The sequence below is a fragment of the Epinephelus moara genome, chromosome 23 (genome assembly GCF_006386435.1).
Source record: "Epinephelus moara isolate mb chromosome 23, YSFRI_EMoa_1.0, whole genome shotgun sequence".
Classification (NCBI taxonomy): Eukaryota; Metazoa; Chordata; class Actinopteri; order Perciformes; family Serranidae; genus Epinephelus; species Epinephelus moara.
In genome coordinates this window covers 14,025,699-14,048,748 of record NC_065528.1, presented here as the reverse complement: position 1 = coordinate 14,048,748, position 23,050 = coordinate 14,025,699, and the positions used below count along the sequence as shown (strand labels likewise).

General features: G+C 41.2%; 1 protein-coding gene across 2 annotated transcripts in view; it reads left to right on the top strand.

Annotated features, from left to right (window-relative positions):
- The first annotated feature begins 1,278 nt into the window (after nt 1-1,278).
- LOC126384666 (copine-8) overlaps nt 1,279-23,050 on the top strand; it is a 115,785-nt gene continuing 94,013 nt past the window's right edge. For both annotated transcript variants that reach the window (XM_050035836.1, XM_050035837.1), the window contains exon 1: nt 1,279-1,508. In XM_050035836.1, coding sequence (XP_049891793.1) covers nt 1,411-1,508 — 98 coding nt within the window. In that variant the 5' untranslated portion in view covers nt 1,279-1,410. The remainder of the gene's footprint in view (nt 1,509-23,050) is intronic.

The window sequence follows — 23,050 nt, the reverse complement described above, 5'->3', positions numbered from 1 at the left end:
GACATTGTGGTCACACCGGACATGAATAAAACAACTCGCGTGAGTGAATTACATGTAAAGTCATGTAAAGCCGCCATTAGACTTGAACTCCTGCCATGTGGTGCGATGGACGCTACACAAATGATGCAAATTACGTAAATTAAGTGGTGGTGCCAATGAAGATTTTGTGTCATACACTTATTCGATAAAAGTTAAAAAATCTGAATGTCAGTGACCAATTTGCGCCGTGATTGCCAATCAGCATTGAGATCCTCTGTGGATGTATGACGCAGAGGATGTACTGGTGGAAGTTCACTCATTGATTCAGCGATTTCAGCGAAGCACCAGAAGTGGAATATACTGACTTTTAGGTTAACCATTTACCATTTGCCCCAGGAATGAGTCCTAAAACCCAGAAAATAGTTAGCATTTTAGCACTCCCTGTTCCCTCATCTTGAAGTCAATGGGTTCTTTGAATAGGTTTTGGGTTAGATGTCTGAAATAAAGTCTGTGGTTTACACAAGCTTCAGAGGGTTTCATGTTTTGTTCTACAACATAAAATACGTAATATGTAAATACCCCACTTGGGAATTTGAAGCTTTCGTGTGTCATCACGCCAAATGGGAAATGGGAAAATCCCACTGGCTTTGAGACAAGGACTAGGACAACACTAACTTCTGCATCAGCCTATAAAAAACTGCCACACTTTTCCTGCCTGGTAACAACATCTTTCTAACTCTACACCTGTTATTTGTAACACAGCTTTTCTGATATAAATAAGTAACGCTGAAATAGGCCTGATGACATAATCAGGGGGCCCCAACTGTGCATTTAGCCCCAGGCCCCCTAAAAAGCTAATGTGGCCAAGAAAGCAGGAATGAGGGGTGTTTCATGCCAGCAACCCACATTGAACTGAACTGAAATAAACTGGATTGAGCTGATGTGAATGAGTGCATTGAGGGCAGGGGAAATGTGTGCCTGTACACACACACACACACACACACACACACACACACACACACACACACACACAGGAAAGACTTTTCATGACAGATTTCTCCTATTTTCTCTATGATTGTATCATTGTCATTACATCCATGCCAGTAAATCTGAAGCACTGCGCTTTAAATGAGCTGAACTCAAAGTCAACTGAACTGAGCTGAAAGAGTGAGAGATAGACAGACAGAAGGAGGGGGAAGGAGATGGCAGAGGGGCATAAAGAAAGAGAGAAACACACACACAGAGGAGGAGTGACATCACATCTCGCAGCCTCTCTCCTCCTCTCCCTGGCACCTTTGCTCCACTTCTCGCCGAGGAGGCGCACAACACACAGCTCCTCTGTATCCTGCTACGCCGCTCGCAATATAAAGGGGGCCGGACCACACGGAAAACGGGGAAAACAGGAAAAGCAAAACATTGTTTTTTGACAGGATGACCAACACTTTCCTAAACATGGCGTCGATAGGCGACTTCGACCCGCTCAACGCGTCTATTCCTGCCACCAAAGTTGAAATCACAGTGTCCTGCAGGTAAGGGAATGTGTCTGCTCTAACCTGGTTTCACTCTCACGGAAAAACACCGAGCTGTGGACGCAGCTGAAAGTCACCTGTACTCCAACTCCGTCCAAGTTTGTGCTCAGTGTCAGTTTAGCGTCTTTTTTAACGACAAGAATAGCGTGAAATGTGTCACTTTTACGCCATTTATAGCGAGTTAACGTAAAACTGTCAGTTACTGTACACACTGTTAGCAGCGCTAGCTTAATTAGTGAACGTTAATGTCAGTTGGTCACTTTAACTCCACTTAACGCTCTTTAAACGAGCTGTTTCATAGTGTTAACCTATATACACGACTATTATAGCAAAATTATATGTAATACGTGACTAATATATTAAAACTATAGCGTTAAAACCCCAGTAAGATACGCTCAAACTCACTTTTATGTATGTTACTGTAATATAGCATTAACATAAACAGGTAACGTTACATGTTTACAGTGACACTACGATAAAAATATGTTTTATGGCAATTTCTAACACTTAAAGACCATATACACGATTAATATAGTGTTACAATAGGAAATAGGAACATAATAATAAGATATAAAGTATTTATTTTATGTTAAAAACACTGTAACTGTTTGAGTTGGACTATCGCCATTCTGTGTGTACAGTGCACGCGCCTGCTAATGACGTATTACTCATTATTTAGGCATTTCCTACCATATCTGTGTCAGTGTTATTGCGCCATTTGACAGCTGACAGTCTTTGTGTTGCTGCTTGGTCACATGTCAAGAGTGAGGCATCACTTTGGCGTGTGAAAAGGTGCTAAAATAAATCATTAACTGCAGGTATGTTGTGTGGATAGTGACAGAGAAAGCAGGGGATATGGCTGGTGTGTATGTAACCCCTGTTTGAAAGAGGTCTTTGTGTGTGAGTCAGGGAGGGTTTTCCTCCATGCACACAAGCAGGGTGAGAAATGCAGAGAATGTGGTTTGTTTCTGCCTGACTGGTGACCCACAGTAGGCTACAGGCGGTGAGCTTCGTAGGTCAGCCATGTTTTCCGAGGAGCCCCACTGTAAGGGAATCCAATTAAATGTGTCATCTCAATCAGATGAAATCGGTCATGCTGCATCTGCTGTCATTGCATGCTTATTATGGGGGGAAAACGTAAATACAAAACAAGCTGTTGAAAACGATCAGCTGCACATTATAATGTTAAACCCCTGTGAATCGGTTGCAATGCATGGTGGTTTCTCTGTGTGATTAGTGAACTTTCACAGCACGACTGTGCAGTGTGCAGTGTATATCTGATCATATGCAAATGTGTCTTCCCTGCAGTCAGTCAACTGTTCTTGTAAAACTTTTCAATGGATCTAGAAAAACACGTTCCTTCCCAGACTGGCAGATACTCCAGTTAATTGCAATGAAACCGAAAATGTCTTTGCATGTTGACGTTGTGGCTGTGCTCAGTCTGACAGTGTTTCCTTTCTTTCGGTGCATTGTTGTGGGTTTTTTTTCCTCGAGCATAATGTCTCAAACCCTGCTGGTTGGATTGTGATGATGTTTGGAGACAATTTGGCTTTGTGTTGTCAGTAAAATTAACAGGATGTTGAGGCAGTTATAAAAGTGTGAAAAATTCTTTACATGTGTTGCATAAATCTATCCGCAGTTTGTTCAATAAAAGAGCTGTAAAATTAGGGCATAAATCAAATGTCAGTGTTCTAATTTTAGTTTAATTTACATATTTTGGCTCTGTTTTGTAGATGACATTGATTGCCCCGATGCTGACATTATTCAAATATCAAACTTTATGTGGTGTTACTGCTGCGCTCCTAGTTTCCTACCCTGCTCGGGTCTCTTAGATACTGTAGTTACTGTATTTCCAGAAGGTTTTAGTACCATCTCCTTAGTAACAGTGAGCCAATGTCATCTCCCAGCAGAATGTATGAACATGCTGTGCAAAGTTTGCTAATGTCTGAGTCACCCAGCTCCCGAGCCCCCAGGGGGCAAATGTGTTTTGGTGGCTCTCCTCCCACCTCCAACCTGAGGTGAAGCGGGGATGCCATAGTTAAGGACAGGTGTGTGTGCGTGCGCATACATCTTTGTTTGCGCTTACAGCATATACGTCGTGTGTGTGTGTGTGTGCGCATGTGTCAGGTGGACGCAAAGGGCAGTGTACAGTATCACCATGGTTACTACTTTTTTAAAGTTCCCCTCTGTGTGTGTAGGGGGGTGTTAGAGTGCGAATTTCATAGAGGAGACAATGGTTTAAGTGAGAGCAACATGAATGAACAATTTGATTATAATGTTGCCAATGTGGCTGCAACAATTGTCACTGTCATTCATAGCTGATCTTGAATGACAGCAAGAAGAAAGTTTCCATCTTAACAGGTCAGGATTAGCGTAATTTGGCTTGTTTCCAATGCAAATCTGCATTCTCGAACCACTGAGTGTATATTCTGGTTATAGGTGTTGACACCTGTTTCGGGAAACAGTTTAAACAGGCAATTTGCGAACAAGTGGCGTAATTATCTTTTGCTTTCACTTTTGATTCGATATTCATACTTATTAAGCTTTTTTAAGACACTGAATGGCTTGTTAAAAGTGGAGATTTTTCCAGTGAGAGAAAGAGAGAGAGGAAAATGAAAAAAGTAAGAAGAGGTTAAGAGACGTACTCTCATTTGAAGTAGCTCTCTTCATATAATTGTTGTAGTCAGTGGTGACAGGGCTGCTGCAGAAGTATTGATAGATCTTCTTAAGCCTGCATCTCTAGCTAATTCAGATAATGCTCCGATGCTATGGGGATATGAAGTAAGAGCTTGGCTCAGACCGGCAGTGAGCTGGAGACATTTCGCTGATCGATGGGAGAGCCCGAGGTATCAGCAGGAATCAGTGCACTACCAACATTGCCTGCTGTGCCATACACATTCCTAAAAGTGTGCTCACACAAACTGTATAGGTGTACATATACGAATGGTTGTACACACAAGCCATTCCTCACCCACAGTGGCACAGTCACAGAGAAATAAATTACTCCCTGATGCACTCACAGGGGGACTCTACTGTGAATGGCCTCAAGTCCAAATAATCCATTATGTCATTGATCGGCCGGGACACAGGCTGTTGCCTGTTTTTTTTCTTTTACACTGAAACACACATGTACACATAAAATCAATACTTCGTATATATGAAGTAAGCGACATGTTTAGAACGTGTCTTGGCATTTTGAGAAAATTTGTTTGCAGGGCCTCAGATAACTATGGAAAAAAATGCCATGTGTGTTGAGTTAGCACACTGGCACCGATGCTTTCTTGTTATTATTTCTGAGGTAACTATGAACAGGGCTGTAATTCATTTTATGTGTATGTTTGTGTGTGTTATCATAATATGTCTGTTAGGCTGGGTATCAAACCTTAGTTCAGTAAGGAACACTTTAGTCAAATAAAACTTTATTTCCATTGGCAGTGTTATATTTTGCTCTGTTCTGGGACCTCTGCCTTTTCCTTAGCTTACGCAGAAAGCCTCCTCCATGTGCCTACGTGGGAAACCTAAGGCAGAGAGAGTACACCTCTCTGCCCTTCCATATGCCTGTGTGGAAAGCCTTAACATAAAGAGAGCACACCTCTCTGCCCTTCCACACGTAAACGAGGAAAGCCTGAGGCAGAGAGAGCAAACCTCCCTGCCCTTCCATGTGCCTACATGGAAAGCCTAAGGTGGGGAGAGCAGCAGCAAAGACCCCCCGGGAACAGAACAGAGCAGCATCAATGACAAACAGAAATGACATTGATAAGTCGGAAATAGCATGAAAAGGAGGAGCTAGGGTGGAGGTCATCAATCAGCTGCTCCATCACTTGACTGGCTGTTTGAGATCAGCTGATGTAGCTGGGATGTGAGCTGAGCTTGATATTGTGTACTGGATTTTTAATCAGATATTTCAGTCAGTTTTTGCGCAGCTGCATTTGTTTACATAATATTATATTTTTGAAAAGTCTGATTAGCTCAATGAAAGGTTGTAGAAAAAAATATGAGGATGAACACATGTATGTTCCCTGAAAATAAGGCGTCATAGACTTTTGTATAATTTTTTCTATCGGTACCGAAACTCAGGTATCATATCAGTGCTAGTATAGAAAAATTTCAAACAATGCCTTGTGGTAAGAATACGGACGCCAACGTTTTATTGTTAACACTTCTCCATACTCTGCTGTGTTGTTCTCAGACTGAAGTCAGAGTGGAAGAGAATGCCAGCTGATATATTTGTATCCTGAGTAAAATTGCTCCTTGCTGGACAGTCTGCCACTGTGAACGATTTTTTAGGTGCTGTTGAAATACCACTTGCTCAAAAACAAGCCTGCAGTCCCAGACAAATGACCTGAGAAAGACAAGAGGGGACTGTTTTTTGAGTAGTATTGAAACAGTTTTCCCCCCATTGTCTCTCAGACTGCCTGACATATCTCTCTGACTCGCTCCCTCTCTCTGTGTCTTGCCATGCATCTCAGCACTGTCAGCAAACATCGTAGCTGTTGACAGTAATAACTCTCAGATTCTCCCTCCTCCTCTTCTGTCTATCTTTTTTTCTGCTGTGCAGCGATGGGAAGGATAAAAAAAAAACCATGGCTTTCCTGTATCCAGTGTTGCCACAACATATTAGTTGGGGTGTAAATGATAAATTGAGAGAGTGGTGCTTATTTATGGTAGGGGCTGGCTTCGTCCTGCATGTGTGTGACTGTCTGAATGAATTTCAAGTTATATTATTGCCCTATATTAAGTTAAAACTAATTGATCTCATCATATATCCAAAATATTTCCAAGTCCATGTCTATACAAGTGGTTCCTGACTGATTTCAGTAAAGCCTGGTTTGGAAATATGAAAAGAGGCCAAATTTGAAAATGAGGTCATATTTGTGCAGGCCTGAAGGCTGGGACACGCGACTGCTGTGATCTTAATGGATTCACTCAAAAAATGTGTCATCGTATCAGCTTCAAACCACAAGTAGTCCTGCAGCTTTAGGTATTTCTTGTCATGCCGAATACGAGTTAAAATAACCATTACATAAGAGATGTTGAGGCACATCTCCTGGGTGTTTTTCCTCATTGATTGTGTGCTGTTGTTTGATGTTGATTTGATGTGAGTACAGGACAAAGTCGACGCTGTGCACAGTAGAGCGATTTTGAATCATATATCTATCATTAAGCACTGCCTCGGGAAACCATAGGTGAGAGTTTACTCACCAGTGGAACCAATCTAAACTCTCATTCAGAAGCTTAATTACTGCAGAGTGAATGGAGGCCTCCCACACGGAGCATGAGGCAATCATATGCTTGTCATTGTGTTCAAGAGGTCGCTATTCTCCCTTCCAGTGGAAAACCTGGTCTTTGTCTCATTTTGAACAGGGCCATTTGGCAGCACGGTTGTCAGTATGTGTTGGCAGGCACATACTGACAGTTTAAAACTGGAGCGAGGCTCCCAGTGAGAAGAGACTACACAAGTAGCATCTTGTTCCTTCTGTTTCGCTTTAGGTACACATCCTGTGTCCCTGATGCATTTAAATCTGAAAGGACACAGTGAACTCACTATCAATGCTTCCGGGTGACACATCCTATTGTTTACCCTATTAGTGCTACATTGTAAACAACAAATCCATGTTGGAATCATGGAAACTGTGGCATCGCATGACGACTTTTTCTGAAAGTATTGCTAAGTCATAGAAACCACCGAGAATGATGTGTTGTTGTTGTTTTTTGTTCCAGTGCCCCCCCTCGTCTCCAGCTCTCTAAGGGTGCTCTCACACCCAAAAAAGGGTGCTCTCACAACCAAAACCTTCTTGAAGAGGTGGTTTCGGTTGGGTTACTAATGAACTCTAGTGTGGTTCGTTTGTGGGGAGAACGTGTTCCGACCTCGATCCGAACCAACTGCAGTCCCATGACGCATTGTTTGGGTTAAACATGAGCATGTTACAGTCCTGGAGGATTATTAATGTCCCCTGTACTGCCTTAATATGCACATTCAGCACTTCCAATGCATCAAAACATTGTTTTCTAGTTGGAGCCTTTTCAAACTGTATGGTTTTTCTAAAATGAACAATGACAGCAATATAGTACACTAAAATCAACCTGCGTAGGTGTCCCTCCATTGTGACATTAGAAAGTGTCACATTTATCTTGCAAGTGTACTAAGGTGACCAGATTTCTTTGAAGAAAATCGGGGACATTTTCAGTGCGGCGGTGAAAAATCATTAAATATTATCATTATGAAATAAAAAACGGGGACAAGTACTTTTTCATGTATTTTGACCAGCTTTTATTACTCAAAAGGTTGCAATCAAGCAAATGAGTGACATCACCAACCATCCATCCACTGAGGAAGACAAAAATATCTTAATCTTATTAGCTTGAGTTAGGATGGATTTTTTTGGTCAAAGGTTTCAACTCATAACTGAATACTGAACTGATATTTATGACACAAAAGGTGGTAATCAAAAAATGGGTGACATCGCCGTGATCTCCTCATTCATCCACCTCCGTAGCCTCCGCCTCAGGAGCCTGGGTAGAATAAGAGCAGAGGAGGACATGAGAAAAACTGCAAGAACAGAGCCAATAATAAGTGAATAGTTTCTTAAAGAAATAGCAGTTTTGGTAATATAATTTAATATAATTTGTTAATGTAATTTAGTCATTACAGATTACTATAGTCATTGGTTACCCACACAGCACTGTCTGGTGCCAGCCCGACACAAAATACAACAGTTAACACACACAACTATTATGGTCTCCTTTTCTGTGCTTTTGTTGTTGTTGATGCTGTTGCATCTGGTTGTGCTTCCTGGTAACGTCTGTACGTCTTACGACGTCTTCTCTGGCGGGTGCGTTTACTGACTACCATAATAACTGGTGTTTGAGTCTACGGCATTTTCCCCCATTCAATGTCAAAATCGGGGACATTTTCGGGGACAGCTTTTACCAGGGACAGGTCACCCAAATCGGGGGCTGTCCCCGGAAATCGGGTCACCTTACTCTTCTTCAATGTTTTGTTTACTTCCTGGATTTTTCCCGCATGGAAATTCTGACCAATCAAGAGCAGCTTTCTTGCACAGGCATTATATCTGGTCTGCTTGTAAATGCTGCCGTGAGAACACGAACCAACTCCAGGCAGTTGGTTTTGAAAATCAAAAATCAAAGTCTTTAGTACTGGTCCTTCTAATCAGTGGAGGTTTTACACCTGTGATGCCAGGTGAATGCAGTTAACACTATTCAGGGACCCAGCAGTGCTCTGGGTCCAGACAACCAGTTTTTAAGTAAATGTTTGACATCCTGTTGCCCAGAATTAGAGGAGAAGGTAGTTTGCTAGTTTGTCTCTCAGGTGGTCAGGATGCCTACACCACCAGCAAAGTTTTTTTAAGGACTGCATGGGAGCAAGGTGTGTGTCTGTGTTTGTTTGTAATTCTGTGGCTGTGAGTATTTGCTTGAAGTAAAGGAACTGCAGCGCATTTTGACTATCTTTGCTTATTTGTGGCTTTCCCATGTTCCACATTGTGTTTTTTTGCGGTAATTCTAAATAACTCTGTTTGCCAAAGGAATTTGTTTGGATGGCAATTTTCCCCCTCTAAGACTACATTTGTGCTCTCTGTGAAAACCAGCATGTTATCCATTATCAACAGAAATAAGTCTGCCTAAGCCAACGCTCAATGTAGGTTGTATCCACCAAGGATTTTTAATGCTCATGTGATGCCAGTAGTTTGGGACTGAAGGATTTTAGATTTCCTAGAGCAAGGCATTTTTTAAGTTGTTCCTAGTTCCTAAATTTGTAACGAATGATCCACAGAAATGACATGTATATAAGATGGAGAAAATTATCAGCATGCATTGTAATCTTACACCGCCGTGAGCACTGAGATGTGGCTGCTGGATACAAAAAGAGATATAATCAACTAGGGCTGCATGATATGCATAAAATAAAATAAACCTCTGTGTCACCACGATGCTTCATTTGTTATGAAATGTTGTGACACATTTTATCTTTATCAAAAAACTGCAGCTCCTGAGATAAGGGTATTGCCATTGCCAGTATTTTGATAATACTTTGAATAATTGTGCAGCCCCATTATCTACAGCTCACCCAGACCTATAAAGGGATATACTCAGGCCAAGTCTTTTTAGGGCTCCAACTAGCGATTGTTTTTGCAATTGATTAATCGGCCCATTATTATCTTGATAAATCATTTTGTCAATAAAGACGGTGAAACATGATCTGCGTAATGTCCCAGAGCCTAAGGTGATCTCAGATGGTACGTTTATCCAACAGTCAAAAAATCCAAAGCTATTCGGTTTATTATCGTGTTATAAAGAAAAGCATCAAATTATCACATTTAAGAAGCATGAAATAAGCAAGTGTTTGTTTTTTGCTTGAAAAATTACTAAAACAATTAGGCCTATTAGATTATCAGAGTAGTTGCCAATTAGTATTCTTTCCATTGAGTAATAGATTACTACTTGCAGCTCTACTTCTTCCACATTCAGATGCACAAGAAGAAAGCCTAGACTCAAAGGGATACTTTGCAGATTTTCAACCAGCTTTGTATCTTAACAGTGTGGGCAGTGTGTGTAATGAGCTGTGGTAAACTTCCCTCCATCTTACCAGCAGCTGGATCTCCCTGCTCATCTCGGTCCAGTTTGCCAAATGATGCGTTACCTATCATCTTTCGGATTTTTGCTGGCTTTAGGGTTGTTGCTCAAACTCATAGATTGTACTTTGGCTTTTTTGTCTGCCCTCCACCATGGACACAAAGAGTATGAAGGTGGATCAAGAGCTCAAACTCAGACCAAACTCTGATTAAACTGTAAAATTAGGCAGTGCTGATTGACTTTGACACAAGATTCTTTTACTGTATTGCCTGTTTCACGCCAAAAATGTCCTCAGAAACATATTTGAGCTTGCCATATAACTGTCATTTCAGATTGTTTGTTAGCATCCAGCTGACATATTGTTTCTGGTGTCAAAGCCGCACGTATTATGTCACCTGCCAAAGCAAGCATTTCAGAGCAATCCGGTGGTTGCGGGTTTTCTACCTCTTAAGCAAAAGCAAAAGCCATAGCCCTTTTGCTCTGTTTTATCTGGTCATGTAGCACCAATTTTTAAACACATTTACATCTTTACTACATGGACAACCTAGATTTATTAAAAGACTTTCTTTCAGGCAGTGAAATACTTCTTTAACAATACATAAACCTTGTCATATTTTGATGTATGGAATACACTGTTAGGTGATGCTACTGTTGAGGCTGTTGGTGTGTGACGAGTCACACCATTTGAACCTTGATTTAGTGAAGAAGTCCAAAGGGCTTTTTGCAAACTAAGAAATACACATTGATTTTTCCATTGACTCTATATTGGTTTTGGAGCAAAGTTCATCATTGTTGAAGTAAGTAAGACAGAGCACAAACAACCACATCAAGATAGGAGACTTCCAATGTGCAAACAGTGATTTGGTTTCTCACCACGGGAAGCAGATAGAGGGAAGACACTTCAGGTTATTGGGCCACAGCCAAGAAAAGGATGAAAACTAGGTTGGGCAAATGTAGGTTGTGTGAGGCTGGATCTGACAAAAACAGATGCAGACTTTGGACTATTGAGCCAAGATTAAAGGAAATGCTTGACATTTCCGATTTCATTTGGACCTCAGGCTATTGCTGTAATTATGAATGCATTGTCAGTCATCTTGGAAAATAATCCCTCAGAAAGGATTATAGATGTTCAGATTTGAAGTGACGTGTTGTGTTTCTTAGAACTGCTATCATATATCATTGAGCCACATGAGCCGCTGCTAGCAGCAAAGCATTTAGTGTCAAAGTCTTTTTTGAAGAGATAGAGTAAAGCTGACATAGTTCATCCCTTGAAGATGTGACTCTTCCTGAGGGTCACATGCTCTAGATCGTATCCAGTGGCCCCTGTGGGCTTCACACCATTGATTGTATTGATTCGCATTTTGAAACGTGCTATCACCATTTCTCTTGTAACTACAGAAAATCTTTCACCACTCAGCCCCATATTTTGCTCCAATTGTTAGGGGCAAAACACTTACCCTGCAACCCTGCCCCTTAACATCAATAGTAATGGAAGACCCACTATCTATTTTCAGGTCGCTCGCTCCCACTCTGTCTATGGGAAGTGATTGCGTTGACCTTTTTGGCCCCATAGAACTTGCAAAATGGTTCTTTTATCGGAGACATCGCTGACAACCGTCACTTTGAAGTGAAGACAGGGTTGCCTGCTGAGTGCCGGTTCAATGCCAGCCAAAAGCACAAAAGGATGTGTGTGAGAGTGCGTGATGACACAACGGCCGATAACTTTTTCTGTTTACATGTGGTTCTGAGCAGCAGGGAGCGCAAATGATTTTGGATGAGAACACAGTGGTGCTGGCAATCAGTGAGACAAAGCTACATTGAAGAAGCCCTTTTTGAGCTGCTGCAAAATGATGCTGTTGTCTTGACTGTCTGCTTCTGAGTGAGGCAGGGTGTGTTTTTGGCTGCTGTCAGAGTGTGTTTATGTGCCTCTGTGAGAGTTTCTGTGTGTGTATTTATTGCATAATCAGGTTTGGGCTTTTTTCTGGTCGGGTCAGTTAAGATTTATGCACTCAGAGGAAATTACTATTGACTTCCTTCCTTCTGTTATCCTCTCACAGCGGGTACTTTTCTACATAAGTCACCAAGAAGTGGTTGTGTGCACTGAATTACAACACATTTTGTTAAATTGCACTGTACACCACACACACTTTGAGAACACACAGACCACACATTGACACAGTGCCTCCGCTCCATACATCAAGCTGTATAGCTGCAGCGAGAAAATGGATTGATAAAGATCTGACGAAGAGCGGGAGCAGGTCATTGGCAAAGGTTAAGGGCTATACACACACACACACACGCACACACATACACACAAGCCAGATGTGTACCACTCTACTACTACATGCAGAAGCAATGAGTGGAGGGGTAATAGGTGTACACGTTGACCTTACTCTCAAGGTTAGGCAGTTGTGGTGTTATTTTAAAATGCCGGTGATAAAACATGGTCTCAAGGACACACACGCACACACACACAGATACACTCCATTCACATCAGTAACTCAAAGGCAAGCTAACCTGAGTCAAAAATGGGTGGTTGCAAATAACACTTCTCATTACATTTTTGCAGATTGCTCAGGACATTAATCAAAACGAATCCCATCACTGCCATGTATTCATGTGTATTGTACTGTGTTTGAAGATGTTCTTCTAGACCCTTCTTGTGAATATTCGTAGGGAATAATTGAGCATTGTGACCTGCTGACCTCTGTGTCAAACAGGCGTTAAAAACTCTGCTCAGTGGACCATCAGAAAACGTGCTAAAGTGCTAATTGCAAATGAATCCATCAATAACCACTGAGATGTAGAGCAGAAAGCCTTAGGGAGCAATTTAGCTGAAGGACTGCATACAGGCTGACACGTACAGGCACATACATAATACACACAGTAGACGCACACACGCAATTAAAAGCATTTAAACACTCACGCACGCACACACAGTAAGTCACAGATATTTGTGCTGCTGTGCCTCCTGTCAGTCAAACAGCTGATGACATTTTCAGCACAAGCGGCACACATAAAATACGATCACATTTGATGCTCTGACATTTTATTTTCACTCTGATGTAGATTGCCTCTTGTGGGACATAAAGTCATAATAAAACAAATCAAAACATCTCCTTTAAAATCTCACAGCCCAGCTAGATTTTTTTTGACATTTTTGGTGTGATATCTGGATAGAAATTGGCAACATCTGATTAGGATTTTTCCGCTGCGGATTCACAAAAGAAAGGCCAAGCGTAACGCTACACACCGAACTCTTGAACACCGGACACAGATTTAAACTATTTGACAAGTAAGATTCCTTGACTTACAGTAAATCACCCTCACAGACCTATTTAGAGCCAGAGAGAGACAGAAACTGAGGGGAGGGAGAGGAACTGGCTGGTATAATGAAGTCATCTCCATCCCGGTCACATAGCACAGAGGCTGTTTGAATTCCTCCAGGGATGTTGCCTCCCCCTCTGTCTGCCTCCCTCTCTCTCGCACGTAGAAGCCCCTGGCCTCGGCCTGCACATCCAAGCATGTCTCGGTATTTTTCTCACATGCCCATACACACACTCGGCGTCCTGTTAAAAACATCGTATAAAGGCAACATGTAACGGAGAATAGAATAGATACGGAGGGGAGTCGGAAAGAAATACCTCCCTCCCTTTTCCTCTCACCCTGTTGTCGCCTATGGTCGCTCTGGGCAGCCTCATCGAAACACTTAGACAGACATAAACGCATGCTTACACACTATTCGTCATTCTGTAACACTGTTCATACAGGCAGACGTGCAGACACAATCACAAACCACTCGTACGGACATAACACACTTCACATAGGCACACACAGTTTGGCTTCTTGACAAATACTCGTGCTGACGCTGACATTGTAGTACAAGAATAAACTGTATGACTGAGCATATCAAGCAAATTACATCTTTTTGTCATTATCCCACCCTCAGTTTGTGTCATTCTGCATAGAAAGCAGCTGAGACATTCGGCCTTTGTCTGTATTGAGTAGGTACAGGCATACGAAGCCCAGTGACGTGTGTAGATGGTGGAAGCTATAGACCAGTTGGACTAAACTGCACTGAAAGCGGTGACAAAGGCAATTAAGGTAAAATGCCAGTAGCATAGATGCGTGGCTGTGTGTTGTCTATGACTGATGTGTATGTTGTTGCACATGTCTGTGTGTAAATGGATAGTGGCGTGGCATATTTCAGTGTGTGTGTGTGTGTGTGTATGTGCGCTGAGATGTTCTCTTGGCTCTCCCAGCCCTTGTCAAGAAGAATTAGGACAGCCCTCTTAGAGAAGCAGAGAGAGAATACAAGCTGCTGATGCTTCCCTTCAGTGTGTGTGTGTGTGTGTGTGTAAGAGACAGCGATTGGGGGGGAATTGTGCAAGCATGTGCTTTTCTTCATGTGTGTGTCATCACTGGCAAATTGGATAGATCAGTAAAGAATGCAAAGGGAAAGAAGTGATGGAGAGGAAATAAGAGGAAGAACACGAGAGACAGAAGAGGTACCTGTAGCATTGTGCTCAGCGACCTGTTGAGAACATCTGAGCATGCCCAGTCGTCTCCTCTCGCTCCACATGTTTCCAAGAATATTCCTGGTCTGTTGCTAAGCACGTCCACACACACACCCAGAGAAGAGTCCTGCATTGGTGGATGTGATGTGATGTGATACCGAAAAGAGAATAGAAGCTCTATCTAAATGTAAATGCACACCGATACAGTATGGGTGTGATAACAACAGCACATCTCACATCCCAAGTGAAAAACACTTGTGAGGACATGATGTCCAGAAAATTTCAAGATATCATCAGTGTGGGTGTAAAAATTATTTTTTTTTAAGATAAGAGAAAAACATCACGACCTTTCTCTTCTCTAAACCTAGTTTATAATTTGGCCCGTACAGTCTTTGCATTATATATGAGGTGTGTGAGACCTCCGAAACAAGCCCTTAAAGCTCCATTTAACAATATTGTTGGTATTAACATTTAATGAGTGAACTCCCAGTGAGGCGAAAGGGTTTCTTGTACTGCCGGGCCCCCTCAGTCTGCAGCTTTTAACCTCATTCAGCTCGTTGTGGTTTTGTGGATTGGCCAGTCTGGGAGAAACGTCTCTCAGGGTTTTTCTTTTTCTTCCTGAGAAATGAGTCATATTTTATTTTGAAAGCACTCAATTCAGGATGTTTTGTTTTTAACTATTGGGGGAAACCCCTAAGGATAAATTAAGAGCAAAATTAAGATAATTGTCACACTGGCACTTAGGCTAAATAGCAAAAGGAAAGACTGTGATAGTCAAAACTGGGAGGTAGGGCAATGAAACTGAAGTCTCCAGTGTAATGAGCAAGTGTTTGCTCTGTGTTCCACTGCTGCTGCTAGGCTGAGATTGGACTTGAGTCTATATATATAATATATATAATATAGATGTGTTATGAATCAGGCCTCTTTTGTAAGGTGAAGATCTCAGCCAGTGTGATTGCATGAGCCACACTGGCACACTCAGGAAAGAGAACATTCATATGTATACATAAAAAGACCACAGTGGTCTCAATTAATAATGCTTCCTGGAATAAGATAAAAATAAATATAATGGCAGTGATGTCTGTGAAGAAAATGTATTCCAACAAAAATGGTGAAAAACATGGTATACCACTTCTGCTTTTGGGGATAGTAACCGCAAAGAACTTACATTAGCCCTTTCTACAGAAACATTGCGCAATAGGGCAGCTGTGACGTCTCTTTCTTTATTGTTTGAGTTCAGATAGCATGTCGACATCCTGGAAGCTCGTATTGTCTTTCCGATTTGCAGACATTTTCAGCTGCTGTTTTTGTCTTTTGAGTTAGCTGCTAACTGCTATCATCTGCTTTTAATATCTCCTGGCAGTTGGTTGGCCACATAGCACGTCTTTTAAACGTTGCAGGGCTGAGGCTTTTACCCAGACAACATTTCTGCTCTTTTATTACCTCTTTTGCTGGCTTAAAGGCGAGAAGACCCTGTCCCTTCCATTGTGCAATCAAACCTTTTATATAGAAAGGCAAGGCGGACATTTCCTGAACAGGCAGTGTAAAATTGGCTCTTGATACTCTTGGTAACTGGGGACTAACTACCAGGGAAAACAAACGCTTCCTGTTTTGGTTTGTGCAGTGGTTGACGCACTTCCTTTGTGCCATAAAAGCCTTCATTTCCTTGGGAGATCATCCCCAGTGGCAGACAGAATTTTACAGTGGAAGCAAGTCCAATGTAACCAATCTCAACGCAGATGGTGTCATCGTATACCCTCTACAATTTGCAATCAACTATAAATTAAGCCCAAAAAAACGTGTCTGTTTCCACTTTGAAGCAGTTCTCAGTCCTTCATTAGTTCATTGCCGTAGGTGAAATCTTGATTCCATTGCTGTCTCAAGTCAGATATGTGATCTTTCTGTACTACTCAGTGTCTTCCTTTACCTTTGTGCAACTGACGTCCTTATGACTTTCACTCAGCTGGCAAGTCCTGCTGAATAGGAGCAAGCATCCAGTATTTGTATGCTATCAGGCTTTGTTTTCTCTAGTGTCCTTTTACTGGGCATTGAATTAAGGTACATACAGTATCGGGAAATTTTGTTTCTGGCTGTATTTTGATGTCCACAGACCACTGACTGTCTGCTATGTCTGCAGATTATTTTCCATTGTGACGGCTTTAAATCTTTCAAGATGTTAATTGATTTTCCAACTCGAATTGCAACTCGTCTATTCATAGCAGCCGCAGCAGGTTTGATTGTGTACTAAGTGGTGGTGGAAGGGTTTTAATATATGAAAAAGCGACTCAAAGAAATTGAATGTCAGCAATGTTTCCACAAGGTCTCTAGTTTTATATTTGTCTGATGTGTCTCATGGATTTAACTTTGTCACATAAGGAAATATTAGTGTTTGAAAATAAGTATTGGATTTCCATTCTCTAGCAATGCACTGAATGTTTCCAGTTAATTGTGTAGGGAATTGCAAGGGTGAATTGCATCCCTCTCAGCGTGACGTTCTCCTTCTTTCTTGTGCTGGTGTTTGAAGTCGCACATGGACTCTAATTTTATATTAGTCATCACAGCAAAAATAGTCTCCTTATTTTCTACCCTGCGTTATCTTCAGCATTGTTGTTTTTTTCCATGTGTGGGTTCATTGAGTACACACACCCTAGGTTTATTAGATCCAGATGACCTACCTGGTATCGTGAAGCAATATTTAAGCAATAACGTGTGTGTGTGTATGTGTGTGACGTGGTGGACATCCAGGGTAGCTGAACTGGAAAATCACTAGAGCGTGCACAGGTTGCTCCATGTGGTTCTCTGTGTGTATCTACATGTGTGTAAATGTATCTAGTTCAGTGAGGTGGTGTAGTCTCCACAGATCCTATTGAGGTCACGGTCAAACTGAGAGAAAGAGAGAGAGACAGCCGGATAGAAAGAGAGAGAGAAAGGGAGAATGAGGAGGGGAAGAAGAAGAAGTCAAACAGAAGATAGAGCAGGAATTAATGCTCTTGGCTCTCACTGAGAAAACCCCTTTTCCCCTGAGGAGAAGACAGAACAGGAGACAAGTAGACTTGGAAATAAAGATTACTGTAATAATAAAGAGGGTAATGATGTAATAGTAGTGGAGAATAACTCAAGGCGTGTGTAAAGCTCAAGTCAGGACAGAGGTGGTTTAAGGGCGCAGAGGTGTAGCAGAGGAAACGTTTGGAAAAGACAGCACAGCATGTAAAAGGCTTAAGAGCAGCAAGTTCCAGGTAGCAAACAGCTATATGAGGACTAAATGATGAGACATACCATACCAGAGTGATGCATCTCTGTGTCATCAAAAAGATCTGATTAAATCTTTGGATGAAAACCAGCCATGAGAATAAATGTCAGTTGATGGCACAGATCAGGATAACTGGTTTAATTATGATGATGAAGTGTCCTTTAGGGGGCTCTTCTTCTGTAAACAATGTGCAGCAGCCAAAATGTAGCTTAATTTATGAAGCTATTAACCCATAACTGATGATTGCAACATATCGAAATCAATGATAAATTTTTGTAATGGTATTGTAAAGCATTCAAAAGCATACTTATACAAACTATAGGTCATTTCAGGTGACTGTGTTGGGCTTTTGCCAATCCTTTGCTTAAGTAAAAGTACAGTGGTCGCAAGATAAATCTGATGAGTGGGAAGGACGGAAAAAATTCTAATTGTATATCTCTTTTGTTCTTTTCTCTAAGCTTTCCTCTTCTGTTAAATATTGGATAATTGGGCAACTTTTGGCCTCAGTTATTTAAATGAAGCCATTTTGGAGGTTTAAAGGGCAAATCACTCTGTAGTGAAATTGTTTACAACTCAGAGACATCTGAAAGGTTAAAAGAGGCCCCAACCAGGCAATGTTTTGTTCTAAGAGGTCACAAGGTGAAGAGGTTGGGAACAACTGGTCTCAAATTTAATAATAACAACCTTAAAAGGCTGTAAAATTAATGTAGCGCAGTTAAAGGTTTTGTGTAGAGGAGATGTAGGGGAGAATATGTTAAAAGTTTTATAAATTAGAAATAGTGGAAGGACCTCAAATGTACAGAAATTGAGTGCTTTCCACCGTAACCACAGAGTAAATCAAAAACATGATGTGAACGAAAATGTCACATGTACTCATTTTATACATTTATTCAAAGACAGAGAGTTAAAGAGGCAACAGATAGGATTTGTTTTTCTTTTAGCTTGACGCCACCTCGCGTCAGTGGTGTTGCGTCGCACTGTCGCAACGACCAAGTTGACCGTGGGGATCAGAGATAATCAATAAAATGTAGGCTGTAAAGCCACCGGTATACCTCTATATGTAGAATGAGAAGGTGTGTGGTTTTGGACATCGGTTTTGAAGCCTCTTTGGTCACGGAGCTCCCTCCATCTCTTGAACGCCTGACTGAGGTTTACTCTTGTTTTTCCTCTTCTTTTATCACTCTCCTTTTTGCTCTTCTTTGCCTCCTCAGACAGAGGAGCTCGTTTTCTTTTGCTAGGCCATTTTTCACTTGTCTCCAAACTTTGTCCGTCTGCCATTGTGCTCGTGACTCAGCTATCTCATGCCCAACTCCTCATAAGGACTCGCTCCAGTCCCTGACCAATTTCGCAATACATGAAGCGTTTCCTGCCGTAAAGCAGGTGATAGTCTGATTTTACTGTGGCCTCTACCCTGTGCAACCCACATTATTTTCATAATGATATATTTAGGAAAAGATGCTATCTGTTTGAAACAAGTTGAACAACTGAAGAATACAACAAATATTGACTTATCAATTTAGAGCTTTGCAGGCTGCCCTTTAAAGTAATGATTAATTATATTAGCTGTGGGTGGGCCTAATGAGTCTGGGACCTCTTACATGTACAATTGACCCATCCTAAATGAATGGGAGAACATATATTTTGTTTACTTTTATTTTTTAATTGTTAAAATGAACATATATAGACAAAAAAGACAAAAGCAAGCAAACAGAACGGTTTCCCTCTCTAAAAAAGTAAAAGACAGACACTACTATCATGTTTGGACTTTTGACGAATCACAACAGGTCATTTTATGTTGGCCCAGGCCTGTTAAGTTGTGACATCACGCTGTGGAGGTTGTACAGTTGTCCTGTTTTTTGAGTTGGTTGTGAGATTATTGAAACTACTAAAAGTCAAAGAAAAAAAATTAGTCAATGTGTCTATGAAAATTGTAAATAAATACGAAAATAATTTGTTTATTGTGTGAATGGGTGTGTAATGTAGAAAATATTATTTCAACCTGTTTGAAATTGTTCTGATTAGTGATTCCACCTTAACTGTTTTTACGGTCACCAATTACAGTGATTCGATAAGATGTGCGCTTACATGCCCCAAAGCATTTAATCAGAAAATAACTTTTTGACCTGTGCAAAGTGGTTCCACCTGCTGTGAAGCGTCTAAGCTGCCTAAAAAATAAAACTGAAATACTGTTTTTTCAAACATTATTGAGGAAATTCAATTCATTTAATTCATAAAGTGTAGAAGGAGAGTCAGGAGAGAAGGAGTTAATGCAACTTAGTAGTAAGTGATGTTGAATAATCCAGGTCTTTTGTGCATTCTGTTGAGACTAGTAGACAACTCAGTAGTTGATCTAGACTGCCTGCAGTCAACTTCAAGGAATAATAATCCAGCCACATCATATAAACTAGAGGGTATTTCCTCAAACAGAATTTAAATGTCACTGTTTTAAATAAATGGATGCATTGGTCTACACAATCCACAGCTCAAAATAAACATGATAGATAGAATAGCCCACTGTTTTTCATTTTCGCACGACTTGGGCAATATACCGGCGGGTATCGCTTGTAATAAATAAAAACTGTTGTGAGTAGATAATTAGCAATCCTGGCACTAAAAATGTTTTAGTAAAAGATTTAAAACGTGTCATAATCAAACAGACGCGCGAGTCGCCTTCCACAGCATGATATCAATCATTTTCTGTCTGTAGCGAGACCACCAGTTGGAAACTGTCAAAGGAAGGCAAACAGTATTAACTTCTGTAACTAAAAGACTCAGCCAAAAAGGCTTTGGCCCATCCAAAATGTAAACCCTGGCGCTGAGCCTGAGCTGCGGCGGAGGCTACCACAACAGTAAATCTAGCTCAGTGTATAACCTAGAATATAACTGTTGTGAGCCTCAGCTGCTATACTCGGTGCCACCATGTTTTGTAGCGAGTAAACCCCCCCTCCTCTTTCACACTCTCAACTTTTCTCTCTGCCCGTAGTCAAGGCTGGACTCCAAATAGAGTCCATAACGACAGAAATAGAACAGCTTAAGACTCAGTCTGAAACACACACACACACAGAAAAGCTTCCTCTGTAGAGACGCAGTTTGGCTCGGCTAATCAGACTGCCTGCATCCTCTTCCTCAGTGTGCATCTCTTTCACTCAACACCTGTACTGCTTCTGTCCCTCAACTCTGTCCTCTGTGTAGTTCTCTTCTTCCATTCTCCTTCATTTCCGTCCCCTTTCTTTATCTCCTCTCCTCTCCTCTCCTCTCCTCTCCTCTCCTCTCCTCTAGCAGGCTAAAACCCAATTTATTTCTGAGGTGTGGGAGAGGGTTGTGAGGGTCCCGAGGGGTTTTGCTGTTGCACACTGTCAGGGATGTGGCCTCTCAAACCAGTCCAAAAGGTGCAGTAGATGCTTTCATTCATTTTAAAAACAGGAGTGGAGAAGAGGAAAATGGGTGAAGTAGAGAGGGGTAAGAGCAAAAGAGATCAGGAGGCTGGCAAAAGTGAGATGGGGGTGAAAGGAGAGGAAGACTGCAGAGAGAGGTGAAAAGGTGAGCACCACGAATATCACAGCACTGATGGAATCCCTGTTCGTCGAGTCGGAGGGGGGGGAAATAACGCACAGCTGTCAGTCAAGTGGCCCCAATTGGCTGTCGGTAGTTGCCATGGTTACCATCCCCATCCTGCTGTTATCGTGTGGCTCTCCCTGATGAGCAAAACGCACAGAGGTGTGTCTTCCAGTTTGTGTGTGTGTGGGAGAGAACAGGCGTTTGACATAATTACAGAGTTGTCATATCGGTTAAAGATGCTGTCTCACCAATTGTCTGTCTAACTTTTGTCCCAATTTGTCGCTTTTTAGCCTTTAATTGACTCTCGCAGAGGGAGATTGAAAACGCAAATGATCATGACGGAGCATGTATGTGTGTTTCCTGCCCATCTGGTGTCAGATTTCACTTCCTGTAGCTGTGATTGACAGCTGTCAGGGGTGATGTGTCAGAGGCAGGGCCATGATGGTAGAGAACTGTACTGGTGTAGGTTTCCCCCAGGGAGGAGGAAGCATGGTTTGACAGCAACGTAGACACTTTGATCAGATCTGGGATCAGCACTGCCATAGCTGGCGATGATTTATTCAGAGTGTCTGTGATGCTGGAGATGCATTTTGCTTGCTTTTGTGCATCTAAAAAGTAAGTTGTAGTGAGTTGAAAAAAGTTGGAGTAAAGCTGAAAAAAATTCTGACAAAACTGCACGTGAATAGACATTGTGTTGAAGACAATATCATTCAAGTTGTCTGTTCATCTGTTCCATTTGCGTGTACACATCTCAGGAATGCCTTGAGGGAACTGATCAGAGTTAGGGTGTCAAAGGTCACTGTGACCTCACAAAACACGACGTTGGTGATAACTCAAGAATTCATGTGCTAATTCTGACAAAATTTCACACAAATGTCTAGTAGGATAAAAAGATGAAGAGACAATTTACATCCAGAAGGTCAAAGGTCAACTTCACTGTGACATCATAATGTTCTGCAGAAAAAACTTTCCCATTAGCATCATCTGCAGTATATTAAATGTTTTTAGAAGCTAGTCCAGCATGGGCATATTTTGTGAGACAGAAAAAATATGCTACAACTAGACATTATTGACTGTTAGCCTAATTTCTATTGCGATAAATCTGCATATTTATAGAGATGAAACTGATCAAGATCACCAGAAACATTTAGGAATTATGTGTTTATTCATTCCGTTTATTAGTTTAGCATATTCATAGAATAACAAACATAACATAACATATAACTAGCACCATAATAAGAAAATGTATGTCTTGCATTTTACAGTAAAACATACGTACACACCACTGTTCACTCCCACATGAAGACAGGTCCTCCAACACCCTCTCAAAGTGAAGATACAAATAATTGATATATTAAAAATGTAATAATAATATTCAGTGTTTCCCACAGGATTTTGGGAAACTATGGGGGGGGGGGGTAAATTTTGAACATTGTAAATTGAAATGAATTTGTATACAAACTGTACAGAAAGGTAAAATCATCAAGTTTTGAAAAAGTATTGCAATTTAATTTTGTCTTTAATGTTATTATCTTATATTAACTTTGTAATATGATTATCTTATATAATGTTATTACTATCCTAAAACATTCTCCAGGTCCTCTGTAACTCTGCAGGACTTATTT